Below are 23,612 nucleotides of genomic sequence, written 5' to 3' on the forward strand. Positions count from 1 at the left end.
AATCTCCGGGGTTTGCCTATAGACTCTTCATTCATTGAATGTAGAGTCTGTATAGAGACTAGGGTTAGCCCTAACCCTCCAAAGCAGCACCTGCATCACTGCAGATGCTGCACCAAACCACCGATCCATCTCACACTCCATTCTAACTTCACTTGTAAATAAGACCCCGACATACTTGAGCTCCCTCACTTGAGGCAGTTACTCTCTCCCAAGTTTCGTTGTTAAAGTCTTGTGAGTTGAGTTGTTGTAGGAAGACAATGACAAACAGACCAGATTGAGCAAAAGGTACAGAAAATGTTTTATGTTTCTGTAAGATCCTTTCCATACTGTTGTCAGACACTAATTATAACAATCTGAGCCTGTCAGTGGCAAAAAAAAGCACTTTTAGTGGACATACAGAATGCTGATGTTGCCTTACTGCCCTGAAAGATTACATGGTTGCAGCGCCACTGTATAAATTGATGGAGATTTTTTTATACTGATAATACACCTTGGAGTCAGATCAATGTCTTGAATTGTGTGGCAATGTCCCCTCCCCCATTCATCCCATTTTACATGAACGCAGCAGAAGTCTATTTTTGCAGTACATGACATTCTAGTATATAGACGATCTTCGGAGGCTTTCCTCCTTTCTGGGCGGAGCTTAAGTCCCCCCCCCGCCCTGCACATGTTTACTATTCAGAGTAGAGGGGGTAGCGGAAGATAGTAGGGGGGCTGGACTGGTGGTTGGTAGTGGTGACATTTCCTTCTGCTGCTGAACGTTTTAACCGTAAAACCAGTAACAGCGGTGGTGCCCACAGTAAGAGTTCTCGGAGGACACAACCAGCCGGAGAAGAATGCAGTTAAATTAAAGAAAGTTGTTTAAAGTTATGAAGAATAACCAGTGGTGTGGGAGCTAACTGGTTAGCCTGGTGCAGCAATAACAACAACGACTGAGCAGTGTTGTCCCTCATCTGCAGTGGTGAGTGTAAACTGTGTTTTTACAGCAAAATACCACTTTTAAAAGTTTATTTTAGTCATTTACACTTGATGCTCATCGCTGTGACACAAGTGGACTTCATGTTGGATCTCATGAGGTAGGTGCATTTTCCTGATAGGTCGATTAGGGTCAGCATGTATGCAGCTGATCACACTATAACTACCTTTGCCCTGTTTTTATTATTTAATGGAACAGTTAAGTGTTAGATAAAATTATCAGTAGTGGGAGTAACTGTACTCATGTTTCCTGAGGAAAAATTAAAATGTTAAAAAAAAAAAAAAAAAGATACATGCAATAAAAAAAGTGATTATTTATTTGTTTATTTATATTTTTATTGATATTATTTATTCATTATTATCTATTTATCTATTCGTTTTGTTATTATTATTGATAATAATAGTAATATTAATATTAATAAATTAATTGATTACACTTTTTTGCTGAAGATATACTCTTGAATACTGTGCCTAATTTTGTAAGTGACGGCTCAGCCATCCCTTCATTTCTGTCAAAGTCAAAGTGGCTCCAGAGGACAAATGCCTCCTTGTGTCTGTCATCAAATGCCTCTTTTGCATTTTACAGACTCAAGCTGACATGAGAAAGCCATACTGTCTCACACAGATTTCATATTAATATACCCTTTTTCATTTTATGTATTTGGGTGCCTTTAAACGCTCATTAATGCTGTTTGTATGGATGGTTGTGCCTCCTCCTCCTCCTCCTCCTCACTATTCATTCCCTTGGTGCTGACCTTTACCCCATATGAAGCACTTGGCTCTCATGGCAGCTGTCACAGACACGCTGTTTATGGGACACTGGCTGGGAAACGGAGCCTGCGAGGCCTTGCTGGCACAGTTAAACTGCACAGCTATCTTAATTCATTGATTTATCGGGCTTAAAGGGTGGAGCTGGTATGAAAAGGACCCTTTCTACTTGTTTTGTGTACGTCTTTCAAAGTTGAGTCTCACCTATAGATCCTATCTCAAATTACCCAGCATGCCCCTGACCTGAGAGGGCTTTTGACCTCCTATCACTGCAGAAGAAATGTCCTAAGACTAGAATAGTACACAGACAGCAATGCTACAGAGCTTTTCTTTATGTCCTTTTGACAGAGGACTGAATGTCTCTTACTTATTGTGCAACTGATACTGCTTATTTGAGGCTGATAGATTATACATTGGCACAAACAACAACAAACATTTATGAGAAGGATCCCTTAAATAGGGTGGTTATGGAAATTTGATAAAGATGTGTACTGAGTGACACATTTTACTGTTGAAAAATCAACTTTAGATTTATTAGTCAGTAAATCTTAGGTACGTGTGTGATTAATCGACTAGTCGAGTGAACGCTGCTGCTTTCGCTGACCAGCACCAGGAATACTAGTCAGTTAAACTTATAATTAAACTATTATTACATTATATGATTGCGTTCACCCAGTGAAAATGTTGTTATAATCATCAGGCATGTTTCCTGAAGATTTATTTTCCGAGAGAATATTGTTTTCATTAAATGTTGTAATTTTTATTAAGCAAGTTGTCGTCATGTTTTGTAGGATAATATGAAATGTTCGTAACACATAGTGCAAAATGACACAGATTTCAGCAGTTTTTTTAAAGTAGGATTTGGTTATTGAAAAATGTGATTAATGATTTCAAATGGCTATTTTAATAGAAACATTTTTTTTCTGGACAGTGTCTACCCTCATACATTAAATTGATGAAGTCCTGACTGTTTTCATACTTTTAGAATTGTTGACTAGTCTCAGTTTCAACTTCTGTTTAAACATCAGGGAAATTAGCTGTTAGGTTCATCCCTAATCAATACTGCATTTTAATGCTACAACAGCTATTATGATGTGGGGTGACAGATTTCCCATGATGAGCTATTTAAGCTGGCTCACTTATGATGTGTAGATGTTACTGTTATCTGTTGTATGACTCATAATGTCCTCTCTGCTCTTGTTGCAGGCTCAGGAGAATGTCTGTGAATGCTCCCATTTGCAGTTTTGGGAATTATCCTATGGATATCGTTGCTACTGTGGAGGATTAATAAGAAGACGGCAGCGATGCCCGTGAAAGGAGAGGAATCCTCTTCTGGCTGTGGTCTGCCTGCAGCAAAGAAGGACGTGCCTGCTACAAAATCCTCTCATCCAGGCAAACGTTCTCAGTCAACAGCTCCTGCTACCTCAACACACAATGAGGATAACACTACTAAGGCCGGCAATGCCTCTGCGTCTGGTCCTGAATTTAATGCAGTGGACACTGAGCCTCTGCAGGCGTCCTCTGAGGTAAAGACAGGAAAGCCATCACTGCAAAAGACCCCCCAGAGACCTTCAAAAGCACCAATGCTCAGCTCGGGGCCTGAGGGGAGGGAACGCCTCAAGTTCATTCTCGGAGCATCGGAGGATAACTCTTCAGACGAGGAACCTCTGGTCACCAAACCTCCAAGTGGTGCATCTCAAACACAGACCTCCACCCAGAAATCCACTCCCCCGCGGGCGTCCTCTGCAGCGTCACACTCCAGCTCCTCAAGCATTAAGTAAGACTTTGTTTCTGTTTAAGTGAATTTAATGTCAGCAGCTCAGGGTCTGGTACGTTTTTATCACTCCATCATGTGACCACACACAGGTGAAAAGCCTGGGGTGGAACTCTGACATACAGTTCAAATATTAGTCTGAAGAACTCATAAATACTGGGTTAGTTTTGAGATAAAGCATTTTCTCAAAATGTGTGGGTCAAACACGTGGCCACACTGATGTGCCGTTATGCTCCTACAGCTCCACAATCTGTATCTTATCACCTGACCGCGGGGAGCTGACCTGTGTTATTGTCGCATGCCAAACACCCCCGGCTCTATTATTGGAACAAGAGCCCTGACCAAATGACTTTGAAACCTGTGGTGTGACTCTAGGTCACAACACAGCAAACAAAAACACGTTCAAATCCTCCATTAAAATGTTTATTTTTAACTTTAATTTTAATAGTCTGCATAGTGGAGAGTTATTTTTACACCCAGCGATGATATATGATATGAATCATATCATATGATCGTGGGTCGGAGGGGTTGTTTGGTGTACCTACCTATATGAACTTAACATGCTTAGTTGGATTGATCTATCCAAATGGATAAAGCTATGTGTGCTAGCAGGACTTGTGGGAAACATCATGGAGGGGTGGAAGGTAAGAGACTTTTCTCTACAGCACATTGAATCATCTTCCTGCAGTGTGAAGGAAAAGTTTTACAGCAGGAGGAGATGCACTTTTTAAAAATATTTGATGGAAACTAACTTTATTTGTAAAGTTAGTTTCAGCCTTTCCATGCCCAAAAGCCTGGATACTAGTTGCTTTCTTTCATAAATGAAGCATAACAAACACTTCAGTCTTGGTGGCAGCCTGGTCTCTTTGCATATTTAAAAGATACAGCCTGTGATCTGTCACAGGGGATCTGCTGATAATTTTGCTGCAGATGTGGGAGGGGAGAAGGGAGGAGGCACATGAGAGGAGGGATTTTGGGGAGGTTTCTTTGTTTTGGTCTCTCAAATCTAGTTTCACTGCCAAAGAGCAGCAAATTAGGCCACATAATGGGGGAAAATGACTGTCAGGGTCTCAACTTGTTCCCATATCTCCAAAGGTAAGCGCTATTAAAAGCTGGATACCGGTCTTTGTAATTTGATACTTTAGCTGCAGTGTTTACAGTGTAGACGTCAACACATGCCTTATGGTACAGCTGCAGAAATAGTGAGAACATGCACATTACTTTGCACAGAAGTAGAATAAACACTGTAGGAACTTCTACAGACATGTTTGTGAAAAGGGAGAATCACACGTGTGGCCATGGTGTTGTTACATAACTGTGCAGAGCTCGTCTTGGCAAATGTAAGAATGAGGAAATTAAAAAAAAAACTCCAACCCTTTGGAGGAGGGAAGTATCGGACAGACCAGGAAAACTCTGCCCTTATAAAGCACTACAGTAATGAGCTAACCCGTTCTACTTGTACTTATTCCCTAAGTCGTGACTGTAAATAGAAACCCATTGTTTGTTCAGTAAAGTGAATGAACTCCTGCCTGGTGTCCTGGAATAAGATCCCAAAGTGGATCAGAAGTGTGTGACACCGGGTTGGAAGAGGTTATCAAAAAAACAGCTCAGCAACAGAGTGCAACCGGTATATCCTGCATGAACAGTACAGTGAGTGAAGTTTAAAGTTCACAGCAGCTCAGACAAACTTCACAACATAGTTCACTGATGCAACACAGGCGTTTCTCAATGATATCTTAACATGGGGAAGACTTCTATAAAGCCACTTGTGGTGCAGTTGCAACGTGACTTTGGAATGAACAAGGTACGAGACAGCTGATAATCATGGTACGTGAAATTATCCACAGTTACTGCAGTATTTATTCATATTGTGTATTGAAATACACGAAGAAGTTTCTTTGCTTCTGTTGTCTTAATGTGAACAGTGTTTAAAATGTGTCTTATCCTGTGTTAAAGTACTGTGTAATAATAAACTAATTTACTGTGTGTAAATTGTTAAATATATATTAAGTATTTCGAACTGTGAAATCAGTTTTACTGCTTTTGCCTTTTTAATCTTGCAAGAATCTGCAGTCAAACAATAAATCACATGAGATGATCCACTTTTATAACATCAAATTGTAGCTTGTGATGCTAAAACCAAACTCGCCAACTGCTTCAGCTGCTTTAATATGTGATTAGATGACTACATTGACTCTGACAGCCAGATAGCTCTGTGGCTCCTGTCATTGATCACACATTATTGATTGTTAGAGGAAGGAAAGACCTGCAGACTATTAATGAATATTTATTATCACTACTTCATGAATATAATTAGTAGTAGTGAGTCCCACATATATGAAAATAATCTCAAATTAAATCTGAGTTTTGGTTTCACAATGCTGATCACAAATAATCAGACAGCTATAGACTGATAATGAGTATGGAGCAAGATTGAATCTCTTGTTTCTGTCAGCATACTAACTAAATTGCTACCAGGTGTCACTAAACCTCACATGGCTAGTACATTTTAAATGTTTTTGAATATGTGTTTCATCCATTGTTAGTGTTGCTGTAACGGTTGGAAACAGCCTTGCACACCTGACAGGGCTAAAGGTACAGTCTGTATGAATGCATCGGGCTGACAACACATTTACCCTTTTATTGTCCCTGATAATCACTGTACATCCGATAAAAAAAGGACACCGGGAGCGATAGCGTGGGCTTGTTTTCTGCAGCAAATATTTTTTTTTTAGATTGCACTCTTTCCATGGGTTGTTTTCCATGAAGAGCAGTTGTTAAGTTATGTCATTTTGAAGATAAGGTCAGAAATAAATGGGCTGATCCGCACAGCACGTCTTTGTCTGTTGAGAGGAGAGACTGAACTTTGATTTGATTTTCAGTGCTGTTGCTCTCTTATTGTTGTTATTATGTGGTTTGTTCACAGCCCCCGACTCACACTGTTAGGGAGCTGTTTATCACCACAGCTGCAGAGGAGGACTGTAGTCTGTTGTTTTTGTTTACCTGCTGACATGAAGGATGATATGCAGCCTGCAGCTCCCTGGATTATTTAATATATGTTTCAGCTGTAATACAGGACAGAATACATCTCTGTAATTGAGATTTGCTGTGTTATTGGAAAAGACATCTAACCACAAGCTCTCTGCTGTAGGCCTAGCATGTCTGGTCTTCACTTGGTGAAAAAAGGACGTGAACACAGAAAGATGGATCTGCAGAGGGACTTCACCGTGGCCTCTCCTGCTGAGTTTGTCACCAGATTTGGTGGCAACCGTGTAATTGAAAAAGTAAGTATGAAAGTCCATCCTGTATTTTTGAAACTCTACTTTTTCTGTACATTTTCTTTCTTTATTTGGTTTCCCAACATTCACACATTCATCTTTAGTTAGGTACTTTTACAGAGCAAACCATTCTTTTTGCAGATTTTTGCAATTTAGTATTAAAACACAAACATAGAACATGGGGTGTTTTTCATTTAAGATAAATTAATAGAAATAAATAAAATTAGGAAGTCGAATAAACAAATTCAAACAAATGAAGGGCGTTTTGGGGAAAGTGACATTTTCTTCCTCAAGCTTGAGTTCCTGAAGCCTCATTGAGAAGGAAATTACTTCCACAACAACGATTTGATAAACATTATCATCCCAGTTGTCTGTAGATGGGGTGTCTGGCTTAAGCCATTTCTTTGTAATTGCTTCTTTAGCAGCTACACTCAGTGCTCTAAATCAGTATTTTGTTTCAATATTTGTATATGTGAAAAGTGAAAGACCAAACAGGAATACATCCCATAACTTTCATCCCAAATATAATCACCAATTCTGTATAAATCTCTTGCCAAAAAGCATTTACTGTTGGTCAGGCACAAAACAAGTGGTAGTGGTGCCACAATTCCTCCACAGCAGCTGGGCGAGCCTCAGTGGTGAGACTTCTGAGCAGGTGTAATAAAATACCTACTAAGACTCTTCCAGCTGAATGCTCTTAGTACAGTCAAGCTTGATATCCTCCATTAAAAATCACAATATTTTGTTAAGATCTGGGATACAACTATTAGTTTCCTTCCCCCATTTTTTTATGCAGGTGGTTCTTACTATTTTAACCTGCTCAAGTTCCCTGTATAGACTTGAAATTACTGGAATCTCTACTTTTCCTTGCTTTAGAAGAGACACTACAGGTAAATTGGGCAAAACCAGTGGTGTAGTGGAGGGTATACACAGGTATACAGGGTATACCCACATCTTTTTACGGCCATTTACAGTATACCCACCTATCAGCCAAAAAGCCATTAGACTATATAGGAGAGTATGCCCACTTCTTCCTCTGTAACCTACCCATCTACCAAGTAGTACATCCCCCTCATCAGCTACCACTACACCACTGGGCAAAACCTTTAACTAATAGATTTCACCATGAAACTTCCCCAGTTGATCATCTTACATGAAGACAATTTTTCTTATATTGCAAACCTCCTAAAGCTGTCTGTTTTAAATATGCAAATAAGGCAGTATCTAAATAAATATGCTCTAAATTGCATACATTTACAGAACAGAAATCTGAACATTGGATAAAGTCAGGTTCATTTACACATCAGAGTCAAAGGACTTTACAGGGGGAATTTTGGATATCTCTTTATATCTATCATATATATATAAATCAGAAAACTCTCTCAAAAGCCATAAAAAATAAATTTTTGTCATGTTTTTCGGAATGAAATGTCATATAAATAAGGCAGTGCATGATATATTAACAAACCCTTCAGTAAAAACCTTCAGAATATAGACAGGATATAAAACTGAAAAGTTTGGTGTGTGTAAGTGCTGCTGAAGTGGAGATATTTGGCTCAGAGAATGAGAAAAACATCCATTTTGAGAACATCAATAAGACATGACAGCTGAATAGGGTAAACATTTTAACTAATAGATATCACACTGAAACTTCCCAAGTTGATTTCTTACATTAACTCATTTTTTGTGTGTGTTACATGTATGCAAATGAGGCATTATCTAATTAAAAATGCACTTTTTGCATACATTTCCAGAACAGAAATCTAGTCTGAAAGAAGACGTGAAGCAAAATGACTGACTGTTTTCATTGCAGCGTTTCTGTCTTTGTTAAGGCTACACATGCTGTCTCTGTTTCTGTTACAGGTGCTGATCGCTAACAACGGCATAGCTGCAGTCAAATGTATGCGTTCTATCCGTCGCTGGTCCTACGAAATGTTTCGCAATGAAAGGACCATCCGTTTTGTCGTCATGGTAACCCCTGAAGACTTGAAAGCTAATGCAGGTCAGTGTGAACTTCATACTTTTTATTACCCAGCAGTTATCTTGTTGAGTCAGCTGTGTTGTAGAGAGGGACTCCTTGAATGCCTGCACTGAATAATTAATTGTCAGAATTAATTATAACTTGTTATATGTTGCTGTTTTCCCTCACAGAATACATTAAAATGGCAGACCATTATGTGCCTGTACCCGGTGGGCCCAACAATAACAACTACGCCAATGTAGAGCTGATAGTGGACATTGCTAAAAGAATCCCAGTGCAGGTACTCTCCTTCATCGTTTATCTGAGCAACACTGCTCTGTCTGGCCTCTGAATTAAACCTTCTCTTGTTTGACCTTTTCTCTCAGTCGTGATAAATCATTACCTGTCTGTGTGTATCACCATCAACAGGCTGTGTGGGCTGGTTGGGGTCATGCCTCAGAAAATCCCAAACTGCCTGAGCTGCTGGACAAAGCAGGAATATCATTCTTAGGTGAGAATGTTCATTGTTTATTTTATCTCGTTTATTCGCACCTGTGTCGGATCTCATTGTGAAGTGATGTATTTTCTCTCAGGGCCATCCAGTAAGGCCATGTGGGCCCTCGGGGACAAGGTGGCTTCTTCCATTGTGGCTCAGAGTGCTGACATTCCCACTCTACCATGGAGTGGATCAGGTGAGGGTTTATCATCCATGTTGTAGACTTTGTAGCTTCTTTGCAGCAATATCCATATCTGAAGTCTATTGTCATGGCCACATATGAGTCTGGACACACAGAGATGTGAACTGTAACTGCAACTTGACTGTTTGGTGGAGGAGTTTGTTTTTTGTGTGTGTGTGTACAGTATGTAGTGTACAGGATAGGTAAAATACAGAGGACAATGTTTCAATGTGTGTCAGTGTCTGAGTACTGAGAAATGAAACTCATATGCTGTTTGTGCTTCTGTTTAAACAGCACTGTGTCAGGGGTTGACTCAGATTCTGAGTCTATTATCTGAGCTTGTATGGAGGTCTATAATTTATCCATGATGAGAAACATTTTCACAAGCTGCTATTATGTCACAAAAAGTGCTTAGATAGGACATTGTTCAACCAAAGCCCTCGGGACTACATTATGATAATGCTTTTATCAGCAAATAACAATACAAACAACAATGCTGTAGAATAATTGAATCCCTAAAAATTAATGCCTTTTATTAAATCAAAAGACGTGTTGCAGCGCTCAGCTGAGAACGAAAAGGTTTGGCAGAGTCCTTGAGTCATTTTTTGAGCACCGTTAATTACTATGGAAGCTCAAGGGCCCAAAAAGTTGAATTTGTGAGCCTTAATATATAGTAACACAAGCTGTACTCCGTGATGTGGTTAATGTTTAAGTTCATATTTATATTCATTTAAATGCCCATTGCAGTGTTTGTTTTAATGTTCTATCCCTGTGTTTCATGGTGCTCCAGGTCTGAGAGTTGGCTGGGATGAGGAGGACAAAATGCTGGGCAATGTAATCAGCGTTCCTTCAGAGATGTACACAGAAGGCTGTGTTCTCGATGTAGATGACGGGCTGGCAGTAAGCATATATAGGAAATTCATCATAATAATATCTTCACATTTGCTTCTTTTTCCCCCAGAATGAGTCCCCTCAGGGAAGTGTATTTTGCTAAGTTATGTTCTGTTTGGTGTTTTCTTTGCAGGGCGCTGAGAGGATTGGTTATCCGGTTGTTATCAAGGCCTCTGAGGGTGGAGGTGGGAAGGGTATCCGGAAAGTAGAAAGTTCTGAGGATTTCCCAAGTCTGTTTAGACAGGTTTGTGTTATTACATTTTATAGTGTCACCCCCCCCCCCCAAAGGGTTGTTTGTATATCAGTTACTGACCCTGTGTTACGTTGAATTAGTGAAGAAACTTCGTTTTTCTCGCATGTGTCCACACTAAATGAAGAATCCAAAAATGGATAAAATTCTTGATGAATTGAAGTCATAGGGGGCCACGTTTAACAACAGTAAAACTATATCAATCATCCATTACAAACTCTCACACACATTGTGCAGTATAATTCAAATCTCATTTATCCAGTCCTATGCGCAGTACTTCCCAAACAGACGGCCCTTTCTGACAGGAAGCTGAACTGAAAGTGAAACGTATCTGTACTCTGTTTAAAGTCAGACCTTATCGACAGAAACCGGTCATTTTAACTCATTGAACATGTAAGCTGCTGGTCTACCACTGCCTCCATCTGTTAGTTTATTTGTGTTATTGTGACTTTGGTGTTTTAAAGGATTAGTTTGGATTCAGCAAAGTCACACAACACAAATAAACTAACTGATCGAGGCAGTGGTGGACCAGCAGCTCCCGTGTTCAGCGAGGTAAAATTACTGCATTTGTTAATGGAGTCTGGGTTTGAAGAGAGCATAGACAAATTTCACTTTTAGTTCAGTTCTCTGTTGGAAAGGGCTGTGTGTTTGGGAACTACTGAGTATAGACCAGATAAATGAGACTGGGATTATGACTTCAATTCATCAAGAATTTTCTCAATTTTTGGTTTCTTCGTTCACCATAGAAGCAGGTGAAAAAGTATTGTGAGTGAAGTATTCCTATAATGCTTGATTTCTTTGTTATTTAGACCCCACTTTATACAGTTACATTTTAAGTGTAACTCATGCAGCTAAAATGTTTGTTTTTTGATTGCAGGTTCAGACAGAGGTACCCGGCTCGCCTATCTTCATCATGCAGCTGGCTCAGCATGCGAGACACCTTGAGGTCCAGATACTGGCTGATGAGTATGGAAACGCCATCTCTCTTTTTGGACGAGACTGCTCCATCCAGAGAAGGCACCAGAAGATCATAGAGGAGGCTCCTGCCACTATAGCTCCTCCCTCAACATTCGAGCAAATGGAACGGGTCAGTTTATATCGCAGCATGCGTTCATTTTCTCATCTTCATCTTCCTCATTAACTCAGCTTCTCTGGTTGACACTTGACATCTTGTCTCCTCCTTCTGGTCCAGTATGCTGTGCGACTGGCCAAGATGGTGGGCTATGTGAGTGCAGGTACTGTGGAATATCTCTTCTCTGAAGATGGAAGTTTCCATTTCCTGGAGCTGAATCCTCGCTTGCAGGTGGAACATCCCTGTACAGAGATGATTGGAGATGTAAACCTGCCAGCTGCTCAGCTTCAGGTGAAAGAAGAAGAAAAATTAATACAAAATACAAATAACACTATTGCCAGAGATCCAACCCTTTCAGTGTTTCTTCTCTGATAGATTGCGATGGGGATCCCTCTTCATAGAATAAAGGACATCCGCTTACTTTACGGAGAAGCTCCGTGGGGTGACACCGTCATTAACTTTGAGTCTCCAGAGTGTATGCCAAGTCCAAGAGGGCACGTCATAGCTGCTCGCATCACAAGTGAGAACCCTGATGAGGTAGAGCTCAATTTCATCACATTCAAAATCACACTGTTTTGTTCCACTGTTTTGAATTTGCACCACTGACATGACGTCCTTGTGCTCTCTCTCAGGGGTTCAAGCCGAGTTCTGGCACTGTGCAGGAGCTGAACTTCCGCAGCAGTAAAAACGTCTGGGGTTATTTCAGCGTGGGGGCGACTGGGGGCCTGCATGAATTTGCAGACTCCCAGTTTGGACACTGTTTCTCCTGGGGCGAGAACCGCGAAGAAGCCATTTCGTAAGACTCTTCTTTTGTTGTCTTTATGATGCAGTGATATCTGATCTTTAGTAATTAAAGACTATCGGGTGTCTGCTCCAAGTCAACAGCCAGTTATGTAATGTCTGGCCTAATGCTGTAACTGTCCATGATGTAATAAAACAATGTGGAAAATGCAATGACCTGCCAATCAAAATTAAAGTCCTAGAAGGCAGTCGTGTACTTCTGCAACTAATGCTTTAGAGCAAATCCTGGTGGACTTCTTTCACAATGCAAAATGTATAATATAATCAGTAGGTGATTTGAGGGGGACTCACCATCCCCCTTGTTAGCAAAATAACCAAAATGCGTCTCATTTGTTAACCTGCCATCCCTATCAATTCCCCTGGCATTTAACCAATAAATTACTGACAATTATAAAATTTTGATAAAGAGTCTCTATTTTAAACAGCACAGCATTTCCAGCACTAATTTGGCAGACCAGGAAACAGACCAGTAGCTTGCATTAAAAGTCATATGTGATGCTACTAAGCTAACAAATGTGTGCATTCCAGTAAGCATTGCAACTTGAGTGAGTGAGATATACACACACACACAGGAAAGGCGAGACGAGAGACAGCAGTCGAAGAAATGAGAGTCAGAGAAAAGTAATTTTGCGTGTTGAAAACAGAGCTTCAATCAAGAATGGGCAGACTCTTACATGTTCATTCATTCTTTCCACTCCCCCTGATAAATGTTAACAAACCGCTTACTGAATGTACTAATACTTGATGTTAAAACATAAGAAATTAAAAATCACATAGGATACATGTGTTTATTGGGTGTCATATTTCATGTGCCTTAGGAACATGGTGGTGGCTATGAAGGAGCTGAGCATCAGAGGCGACTTCAGGACCACAGTTGAATACCTCATTAAGTTACTGGAGACAGAAAGCTTCAGAAATAATGACATCGACACTGGCTGGCTGGATCATCTCATTGCAGAGAAAGTGCAGGTTGGTGACTGAAGACGTTGTGCCGTAAATCAGTTCTCGACTGGGTACTCGGTCACTGAATTTGTGTGTAGTTTCTTTGTGTCATGAAGCCACATGCTCTTTTTACTAAGGATGAAATGGTGACCGGTTTCACAATAAACCGCGGTAAAATTCCCTGTCGTGTAGTATTACGGCTTCAGATTTTACTTATCACTAAAACTGTGTTTGATTGCTGTGCTTTGAAATACTCATGGCACATACTGTTCAGCATCAACCAAAGTTAGCAACACTCACCCGTCAACAGTGCACATAAAAATATAAAACATGGTGAAGTTGTTTCAGTGTGTGTGTGTCAGTACTTTGAACGTTTTCAACACATTTATTGATACCATGATATCACTGATACCCATTCATTTTGCTCACTCTAATCATGATACAAAATTTTCATACTGTTTCATATCCACCACCTGCAGGCGGAGAGACCAGATACCATGCTGGGTATTGTTTGCGGGGCTTTGCATGTTGCTGATGCTAGTTTCCGAAAGAGCATGTCTGACTTCCTACATTCACTGGAGAGGTCAGTAGATGCATTATACTTTTATTATTAATTTCTCACTATAATTCTTAGTTTATGTTTATATAATTGACTAAAAAACGACTGCGTCTACAGAGGCCAGGTACTTCCTGCAGCCAGTCTCCTCAACTCTGTCAGCGTGGACTTAATATATGAAGGAGTCAAGTATTGCCTTAAGGTACCTGCTTATTCCCTTCACTTGTTCCCTGTTTGACTTTTAAGTTTTTTAATCAATAAGTGGTCTCTTCTGCTGCCTGAAGGTTGCTCGCCAGTCCCCAACAACTTATGTCATCATGATGAACGGCTCCAATGTTGAAATAGATGTCCACAGGCTGAGTGACGGTGGCCTTCTGCTGTCCTATAACGGCAGCAGCCACACCACCTACATGAAGGAGGAAGTGGACAGGTAAGAGCTCTTGAATCTGTAAATCTGGATTAATTTGTTTGTTAGTTTTACTTATTTTTTTCTGAATTACTTTATCCACACAGCTACCGCATCACTGTTGGCAACAAGACCTGTGTATTTGAGAAGGAGAAGGATCCCACAGTGCTGAGGTCGCCCTCTGCTGGTAAACTGCTGCAGTACCTCATTGATGATGCGGGCCATATTTGTGCAGGAGAGACCTTTGCAGAGATTGAGGTGAGCGTGACAGATTTTGGTAGAAATTTATTCCAGAGACATGTTGTCGATGACCGCTGGTCCTGTAGCAACTGAAAGCAGGTGTCTTTCTTGTGTGCATACTTTCGTAATTTTTAGAGGACACTCTAAAAATGAAAATTTGAATTCCTACCCACTGGATGGAGATTTAGACTGCCAAAGGCCTGATCCAACAGGCTCAATAATTCCCATTTAACTACTACGGACTGAAGATACTCTACTGTAGGTTTCCTGTCACTTGATGTATTCATGTTTTTTATGTTTTTGCTCCTGAGTATGTGAGTATATTTCCCCTCAGGGACAACAAAGCTGAAGTTGACTGGCTGTTTGCGCTATGGTTTCAGGTGATGAAGATGGTGATGACATTGAGTGTGCAGCAGTCAGGTTGCGTCCACTTTATAAAGAGACCTGGAGCTGTTCTGGAGCCTGGCTGCGTGATGGCACGTATGGCCCTGGATGACCCCAGCAGTATACTTCGGGTAAATTAATGAAAATGGAATACTTATAGACAGCACATGAATTGTTCTCTTAATTGTGCCTTATCATTTATACCAACAGTATTCTGATGTTCAAGCCATTTTGGGTTGAGTATGTCAAGATTTACTCATTAAAATGGTATATTGAAAGTGTTAAGTGTTGGTTGTTTAAGGGGACAGTTCACCCCATAATCAAAATACATATTTTTCCTCTTACCTTATGGTTTGGTGTGAGTTGCTGAGTGTTGGAGGTATCAGCCGTAGAGATGTCTGCCTTCTCTTGAATATAATTTAACTAGATGGCACTCAGCTTGTGGTGCTCAAAGTGCCAAATAAAAACATTTGAAAAATTCAACAGCAGTGTCTCTTTCCAGAAATCATGTCCTGGTTACTCAAGATAATCTTCACACTTTGTTTTGTACAGTTTCATGTAGAAACTATTTTCTTTCTACTGAACTAGATCCTTCAACTATATCATTGCACAGAAGGAAGCATGCAACTACTCATGGACATGAGGTTCGTACTCATGACAGCACAAGATGTGTACATTAACGGCGTCCTCCTCAGCTGAGCCATAACATTAGCTAGCTCAGCCAGTGTTGTACTCAAGACCAAGATCAGACCAGTGCTAGTCCCACACACCTACGATAAAATATGAAAAATGCAAACCATAGACACTCCTCAAATTGATCTGAAAGATTCCCATAAAAACACCCTGATAACAGATCTCTTTTTTCTTTTCCAGAGATTAATTTTATGTATCAGAATTTTCCTTGTTTTCTATGAGCAAACACAAACAAACACTAAACAGATGACATCTACTTAACCACTTTTATTTAACACTCCTTTTTCGCACAGGCAATTTAGTGATATCCCCACAGCTGTGGTCTTAACTGGTCTTCAAATAAAATTCTGAGTCCTCTTTGTCAGAAATCGAGAGATTTTTCTGTGCGTTGATATGGTTGGCAGGTGTAGTTCAGTAGAAAGAAAACAGTTCCTACATGAAACTGCTCACAACAAGGTCTGTGGATTATCATGCATAACCAGGTCATGATTTACAGGAAAAGACATTGCTTTTGAGAATTTCAAATGTATTTTTTGGCACTTTGAGCACCACATGCACCACAATACCCTTGGCAACTCACACCAAAACAATCTAGACTGATAAATAACACTACAGGTAAGGGGAAAAATATGTATTTTTGATTTTGGGGTGATTGATTTCTGTGTACCATGTTTTAATTTTTTAATTTGTTCTTCTCTGCTTTCACCTCCTGTCATAGGTGGAGCTTAACACAGCCATACTGCCACCCCAGCAACCACTGCCCATTGTTGGGGAAAAGCTTCACCAGGTGTTTCACTGTGTGCTGGAAAACTTGGTTAAAGTCATGGACGGCTACTGCCTCGAAGAGCCCTTTTTCAGCAGCAAGGTACACAGCAGGCTTCCTGCCACAACAGAGAATTATATCAACAGTTCAATTAATTATATGTGTGTGTGTTCATGTCTGCAGCTGAAACAGTGGGTGGCTACACTGATGAAGACCTTAAGGGACCCCTCGCTGCCACTGTTGGAACTCCAGGAGATCATGACGAGCGTGGCAGGTCGCATTCCTCCCAGCGTGGAGAAAGATATCCGTAAAGTCATGGCCCAGTATGCGAGCAACATCACATCTGTCCTCTGCCAGTTCCCGAGCCAAAGGGTGAGAGATGCATACTGCTGGTTTCAGGTGTGCATGTTCTTTCAATATAAATGATCACTCCTGTAAATATAATCAAATGTTTCTCTTTGTTAATTCCAGATCGCAAATATCCTAGACAGCCATGCAGCGACCCTGCAGAGGAAGGCTGATCGAGAGGTGTTCTTCATGAACACTCAGAGTATTGTTCAGTTGGTACAGAGGTCAGTCTTTTCCCTTTTTTGTCAGATGCAGATTGACTAGCAGTAATACTAGGAATGGAATGGAATATTGCATTGATTGACACGTTGTCTGGTCCAGGTACCGCAGTGGAATCCGTGGTTACATGAAGTCTGTGGTTCTCGATCTGCTGAAGCGATACCTGCAAGTAGAGATGCAGTTTCAGCAAGGTGACATTGATACACTAAACTCTAGATGACGCATTTCCCTCAAGAGCTGTGGTTTGTTTGTCACAGCTACCATCATTTTACTCTCGTTCTCACCAACAGCTCACTATGACAAGTGTGTTATCCACCTGAGAGAGCAGCACAAACCTGACATGAGTCCTGTACTGGACTACATCTTCTCTCATGCACAGGTCTCCAAGAAGAACATCCTAGTCACAATGCTCATAGTAAGGGATTCATCAACCTCAACACTGGCATGCATGATTCAAACAATCTTCCAACACTAAGTTTTAGTGAATGACACTTTGTACTCTGTGTAGGACCAACTGTGTGGAAGGGATCCCACGCTAGCAGATGAGCTGATGGCCATTCTGAATGAGCTCACGCAGCTGAGCAAGATGGAGAACTCGAAGGTGGCCCTGAGAGCCAGACAGGTAACATCTAAGACTGCCTGTTACGTGTCAGTTAAACACTATTGTATCGGAATATTTTAATCAAAGTAATCTGGCAGACAGAATACCTCAAGTTTAGGTCAAGATGTATATTTTTTGTGACCATCAGTCTTGCTCGGAAGCCCTGAGAGGCAGTGAGAGAGAAGAGAAAGATATAAATTGGTTTCCTTCCTGTGTTTGTCACATAAAAACAGGTGGAAAAAGGTTTTGCCAGGTAAAAAAATATTTCACTATCTTCAAGAACATAGTTGTTGGATATAATCAGTGTTGGCCAGTAAGGCGTTGTAGTAATAATATTATTTTTACCAGTGACAAGTTTTGTAATGAATTACTAATAAGATTTCAGTAATAAGATTACAGTTCCCCCAAAATAAATACCTTGTTACATGCTTACTTTTGTTGTCACCCCCACTGATTTGAAATTCAATGATGAATCACATCCCTGAATTCATTGTCGTGATTGTCGTGCATGTACTGTAAGTCACAAAGCAGCAAGCTAGCTCGGAAGATGAAAACGTTTACATTCAGCGGCTGTAAATATTCCCATGACTTTGATTTTGTTGGACAGAAAGATGTCAAGAACATTGTTGTTGTAGAAAGTGGTACTAAGACTTTTACCACCATGAAAAACAGGACCTTAAACCTCCTAAAACATTTGCTACAACAGACAGGACAAAAACATGAACCAAAACTGATCCAAAAATTTTAATGGAACCTTTTCACCTGCTTTAAAGTCATAAACACAGGAGAGAAAACAGTTTAGATCAGACTTAGGAGATGGATGACCAGAATTTTTCTATTCACTTCCCCTCAGGGCTTCCGTAGTCTTGTCTAAAATGCCTGAAATGTCAGGAAATAAGGCACCCTTTTTTTTACAATCAGGTTATTTCATATATATAGACATGATATTATGTTAACAAATGTGTCACAGGTCTTGATTGCCTCCCATTTACCATCATACGAACTGAGGCACAACCAGGTGGAGTCCATCTTTCTGTCAGCCATCGACATGTACGGCCACCAGTTTTGTCCAGAAAACTTGAAGGTTAGCCTTTTGTGGAGAAATTTCATTATAATCATCGTTTTTTAACTGCTGTAATATTGAATGAATTTTTTTTTTCTTTGGCACAGAAACTCATTCTCTCTGAAACTTCCATTTTTGATGTTTTGCCCAATTTCTTCTATCACGCCAATCAAGTTGTCTGCATGGCTGCTTTGGAGGTATGGTCAGTAGATTTGCACCTTCTTTCTCATGCATTTCTATTCCATAATTAGCGATAATCACTTGTTCTGGTTTTCACTTTTAGGTGTATGTGCGCAGAGCTTACATCGCCTATGAGCTGAATAGCATCCAGCATCATCAGCTGCAGGATGGAACGTGTGCCGTAGACTTCCAGTTTATGCTGCCAACATCACATCCGAACAGGTAACAGGTTTCCTTCACTAAGCTCCGCTGAGAAGAAATAACACATTGTTACTTGAATTACTGTTTAATCACCACCACTTCCAGAATTGTACAGGTATTGCCTCAAGACAGTAATGTTGGCTGTCATGTTGTCTTCCACTGATCGAGCAGGATTTCCTCAAACCAAATAAAAATGTTTTCATAGAAAAATACCTAATTTTGTGGCTGTTTCTGAACAAATCCAGGCTTTACAAAACATCCTTTAAGTTTCTCCCAGCCTTCACTAGTCTTCTTTATGACATTGATCTGATAGATCAATAAGCATAACTCTATAAAATAGATATCCTGTACCCAGTGGTGCAGGCGGAGAGCCTATAAGCTGCTGCTGTAACTGCTTATGGCTAACACTGAATGCAGAATGCTTTTACCCACTGAACATTAATGTGATTGTGCACCACGTCTTGTTAAGTGCTTTAATCTAATTATAACACCTTGAGGTAGAGTTTGATCATCCACTGCTGATATTCACATGTCAATCATCTGATTTCAGAGGGAGCAACCCTACTCTGAACAGGTAGTGTACAGCTCCTCCCAACCAGCCAAACCACCTGATCATGTGCATGTCTTACAGCAACGCATGCAGAATGCACTGTGTTGCTTCTTTCCTTCTGTCCTATGAAACCAGAAATATCTGCTGCAGGACTCCTCTAACAAGTCCTTCTTAATTCACTTTTTAGCTGAGCTTCTCTTTACATTCACGATACACTTACCAGCCACTTTATTAGGCACACCTTGCTATTATTGTGTTGGACCCCCCTTTTGCTTTCAGAACTGCCTTAATTCTTCGTGGCATAGACTCAACAAGGAGCTGGAAACATTCCTCAGAGGTTTTGGTCCATATTGACATGACAGCATCACAAAGTTGCTGCAGGCTGGATTGAGATCTGGTGACTGTGGAGGCCATTGGAGTACAGTGAACTCATTGTCATGTTCAAGAAACCAGTTTGAGATGATTTGAGCTTTGTGACAGGGTGTGTTATCCTGCTGGAAGTAGCCATCAGAAGATGGGTACACTGTGGTCATAAAGGGATGGACACGGTCAGCAACAATACTCAGGCAGGCTGTGGTGTTTAAACCATGCTCAGTTGGTACTAAGGGGCCCAAAGTGTGCCAAGAAAATCTCCCCCACACCATTACACCACCACCAGCAGCCTGAACCATTGACACAAGGCAGGATGGATCCATGCTTTCGTGTTGTTTACACCAAATTCTGACCCGACCATCTGCAGAAATCAAGACTTATCAGACCAAGTTTTTCCAATCTTCTATTGTCCAATTTTGGTAAGCTTGTGCAAAGTGTGTGGCATTCTGCTGCTGTAGCCCATCTGCTTCATGGTTTGACATACCTTGGTTGTAACGAGTGGTTATGTGAGTTACTGCTGTCTGTCTATCACCTTGAACCAGTCCAGCCATTCTCCTCTGACCTCAACAAGGCATTTTCACCCAGAGAACTGCCACTCACTTTCTCGGACCATCCTTTGTAAACCCCAGAGATGGTTGTGCGTAAAAATCCCAGTAGATCAGCACTTTGTGAAATACTCAGACCAGCTCACCTGGCACCAACAACCATGCCACATTCAAAGTCACTTAAATCACCTTTCTTCCCCATTCTGATGCTCGGTTTGAACTTCAGTAGGTCATATTGACCATGTCTACATGCCTAAATGCATTGAGTTGCTGCAATGTGATTGGCTGATTAGCAATTTGTGTTGACAGGCAGTTGAACAGGTGTACCTAATAAAGTGGCCGGTGAGTGTATGTTTGCTTCTCTGAATCTGTAAAGCAATACTGAGCTTTTTAAGTGGTACATTATTAATTCCATGTTCCTCCTAAAAACCTCAAGCCTGGGATTTTGTTGACTGCTACCAAACGGGGAGCCTGTATTCTCCAGCATCAAACTTTGACTCCTGATTTGCTCTCAATTAGATATGGTAATTGCTCTTGATAACAACAATTCATAATCATATTCGAATTCAGTACGTTAAATGTACCTGCCAACTCTATGTAATTATAATTGGATATGAGGGTGATCATACCTGCTTTTGTCACATAAATGAGAACATCCAGACTTGCTTTAATTGCTCTTTGTACGAATATTTGTACTCTGGCTGTTTAGTGTTTTTCGCTAAAGCAAACCTCTCTATGTAATCATTCAGTGGTTCTGTCTCTCTGTCACTGTCTGTGTATGTCTCTTTTTCAGGGTTCCTGTGCCAGTGAGTGGATCGAGCCCTTTTAAAATGAGGCGGCCGAGCAGTGACCTCTGCCTGGAGGGAGCGTTGTCTCCACCCTGCCAGCGAATGGGAGCCATGGTGGCTTTCCAGTGTTTTGACGACTTTAAAAGGTCACTTTTAACTGAATGATAATATTCATTTTCCCTTCTATTTATTTATGATAAAGGTATGTAGCTCAAAGTAAAAGCAAGTTATCACATTATGATGTGTTTCTGTTTGTTTTTCAGGGATTTTGATGAAGTTCTCTCCAGTTTTGCAGAACTACTCTTGGAGTGTGCTCCGTACTCAGACTCTTGCTCCAGTCTCTATGAGGAGGACAATTTCAAGGTGAGTGCTGTGGGTGTATAAGAGTCCCTGGTTCATCAATAAAAAGGCTGTTTTCATTTGTATGTCAATGGCCACCAATTTCTCCTCCATCACCTACAGAACACGAGGGAGAACCCAATCCACATCATCAACGTGTCCATAAAAACAGCAGACACAGAAGATGACGATGCCTTGGTTACAGCCTTCACTGCCTTCACCCAGTTAAAGGTCAGATAGCCTCTTAACACATGACTGATGTGAGATATTGTTTCAGTTTTTTTGTGATATTGAAAATGGTGATGTGTTGTTGTTTTTTTTACAGAGAGCTGTCCTCTTTGAGTATGGAATCAGGAGAATCACATTTTTGATTGCACAGAAGGTAAATCAACAACAGTCTCAGCAAGTTCACTATTTTTATTGGGCCAGCTTTATAATTTGTATATATTCATATATACTATTATTTTAGTGCTGCATATGGCATAAATGGTTCTTGACTCTTTGCAGTTGTTGACCAACAAGTTTGACTTTCTGTCAAAGATGATAGATAAATGCACACAACTTACCCATTACAGGGCTAAAATTGGCAGCTGATTCATTGATGAAAGGTGTGAAGACGCAAATAAGTGAATAATGTTCATATTTAATACTTAAAATTATCATTTTTTCCGTTCTATATGATGTTACCTCCATTACATTTATAATTCTGCTTGGCTTCTCTTTTAATAAAAACTGAACGCAGTATCTAACATGATAATGTAGATTAACCAACAATCCTGCACAGTATACCTTTAAGCTACAGGTAACACAGTGTAGTGTGGCAGTTCATACTAGACTAAAATATGATGAAGTTCCTGCCTCACTGTAGCCACACTAATGTTGTTAGTATAGCAGCTTTGGACAAGTACACATTTACTCTGAAAATCCCCCTGCATTGTATCTGATTATTATTATTTTGACATATCCTTTCAACAGAGAGAATTCCCCAAGTTCTTCACTTTCAGAGCCAGAGATGGGGTACGTTTTTCCTGATAGAACTTAATAAGAACCTGTAATTGTAGAACTGCTAATTAGATTGCAGTTATTTAATGAGTTGATATGCTACCCCTCCAATCTGTGCTTGTCCCCAGTTCCATGAGGATCGTATTTACCGTAATCTGGAGCCGGCCTTAGCGTTCCAACTGGAGCTCAACCGCATGAGGAACTTTGACCTGACAGCCGTTCCCTGTGCCAACCACAAGATGCACCTGTACCTGGGTGCTGCTCGTGTTCAGGAGGGCGCTGAAGTGACAGACTACCGCTTCTTCATCCGAGCTATTATCCGCCACTCAGACCTCATTACAAAGGTAAGTTCAGCTCATTGATTCTTAAAAATAACATCATTGGTAATTGTTATGTATTTTTCATAGAAATGTTTTTTCCCAAGATGAAAGGCTTATGGTTAAAGAAATCTTTGTAACACTCTTTTTGTATACGACAGGAAGCCTCATTTGAATACCTTCAAAATGAGGGAGAGCGTCTTCTGTTGGAAGCCATGGATGAGCTGGAGGTTGCCTTCAGTAACACCTCTGTTCGCACAGACTGCAACCACATCTTCCTCAACTTTGTCCCCACTGTCATTATGGATCCCTCTAAAGTTAGTGTACATTATGTATATGCCATCATAGTTCTGTATTACAAGTGTTAATATCTTTTACTTTGGTCTTTTAACATCCTTTTCCTCTTCTTGGGACGGTCAGATAGAGGAGTCTGTTCGCTCCATGGTGATGCGCTACGGCAGCCGGCTTTGGAAGCTGCGGGTCCTGCAGGCTGAGTTGAAGATCAACATCCGTCTGACTCCAACTGGGAATGCCATTCCCATCCGCCTGTTTCTCACTAATGAGTCTGGCTATTACTTGGACATCAGCCTGTACAAGGAGGTCACTAACCCAAATTCTGGACAGGTAAGGACAGTGCACTGAGGTGCTTCGTGCACT

At 40.6% G+C, this 23,612-nt stretch overlaps 1 protein-coding gene across 3 annotated transcripts in view; it reads left to right on the top strand.

Moving 5' to 3' along the window:
- The first annotated feature begins 686 nt into the window (after positions 1-686).
- Positions 687-23,612, top strand: part of acacb (acetyl-CoA carboxylase beta) — a 29,870-nt gene continuing 6,944 nt past the window's right edge. Inside the window, exons 1-37 of one of the 3 annotated variants that reach the window (XM_050050156.1) lie at positions 687-961; positions 2,950-3,520; positions 6,669-6,801; positions 8,659-8,797; positions 8,947-9,056; positions 9,185-9,266; positions 9,349-9,447; positions 10,223-10,332; positions 10,457-10,567; positions 11,451-11,660; positions 11,766-11,936; positions 12,021-12,182; positions 12,278-12,441; positions 13,265-13,415; positions 13,868-13,971; positions 14,065-14,146; positions 14,229-14,374; positions 14,458-14,608; positions 14,971-15,105; positions 16,386-16,532; positions 16,614-16,802; positions 16,902-17,002; positions 17,100-17,188; positions 17,288-17,412; positions 17,506-17,619; positions 18,569-18,682; positions 18,769-18,858; positions 18,945-19,063; positions 19,593-19,616; positions 21,303-21,443; positions 21,561-21,660; positions 21,760-21,867; positions 21,962-22,018; positions 22,612-22,653; positions 22,767-22,982; positions 23,117-23,272; positions 23,376-23,579. In XM_050050156.1, the coding sequence (XP_049906113.1) occupies positions 2,970-3,520; positions 6,669-6,801; positions 8,659-8,797; positions 8,947-9,056; positions 9,185-9,266; positions 9,349-9,447; positions 10,223-10,332; positions 10,457-10,567; positions 11,451-11,660; positions 11,766-11,936; positions 12,021-12,182; positions 12,278-12,441; positions 13,265-13,415; positions 13,868-13,971; positions 14,065-14,146; positions 14,229-14,374; positions 14,458-14,608; positions 14,971-15,105; positions 16,386-16,532; positions 16,614-16,802; positions 16,902-17,002; positions 17,100-17,188; positions 17,288-17,412; positions 17,506-17,619; positions 18,569-18,682; positions 18,769-18,858; positions 18,945-19,063; positions 19,593-19,616; positions 21,303-21,443; positions 21,561-21,660; positions 21,760-21,867; positions 21,962-22,018; positions 22,612-22,653; positions 22,767-22,982; positions 23,117-23,272; positions 23,376-23,579 (4,947 nt within the window). In that variant the 5' untranslated portion in view covers positions 687-961; positions 2,950-2,969. Of the gene's footprint in view, positions 962-2,949; positions 3,521-4,075; positions 4,613-6,668; positions 6,802-8,658; positions 8,798-8,946; positions 9,057-9,184; positions 9,267-9,348; positions 9,448-10,222; positions 10,333-10,456; positions 10,568-11,450; positions 11,661-11,765; positions 11,937-12,020; positions 12,183-12,277; positions 12,442-13,264; positions 13,416-13,867; positions 13,972-14,064; positions 14,147-14,228; positions 14,375-14,457; positions 14,609-14,970; positions 15,106-16,385; positions 16,533-16,613; positions 16,803-16,901; positions 17,003-17,099; positions 17,189-17,287; positions 17,413-17,505; positions 17,620-18,568; positions 18,683-18,768; positions 18,859-18,944; positions 19,064-19,592; positions 19,617-21,302; positions 21,444-21,560; positions 21,661-21,759; positions 21,868-21,961; positions 22,019-22,611; positions 22,654-22,766; positions 22,983-23,116; positions 23,273-23,375; positions 23,580-23,612 lie in introns of those variants that run through there. The other 2 variants (XM_050050157.1, XM_050050158.1) reach the window with 2 other exon arrangements.

Source organism: Epinephelus moara, chromosome 8 (assembly GCF_006386435.1).
Source record: "Epinephelus moara isolate mb chromosome 8, YSFRI_EMoa_1.0, whole genome shotgun sequence".
Taxonomy (NCBI): domain Eukaryota; kingdom Metazoa; phylum Chordata; class Actinopteri; order Perciformes; family Serranidae; genus Epinephelus; species Epinephelus moara.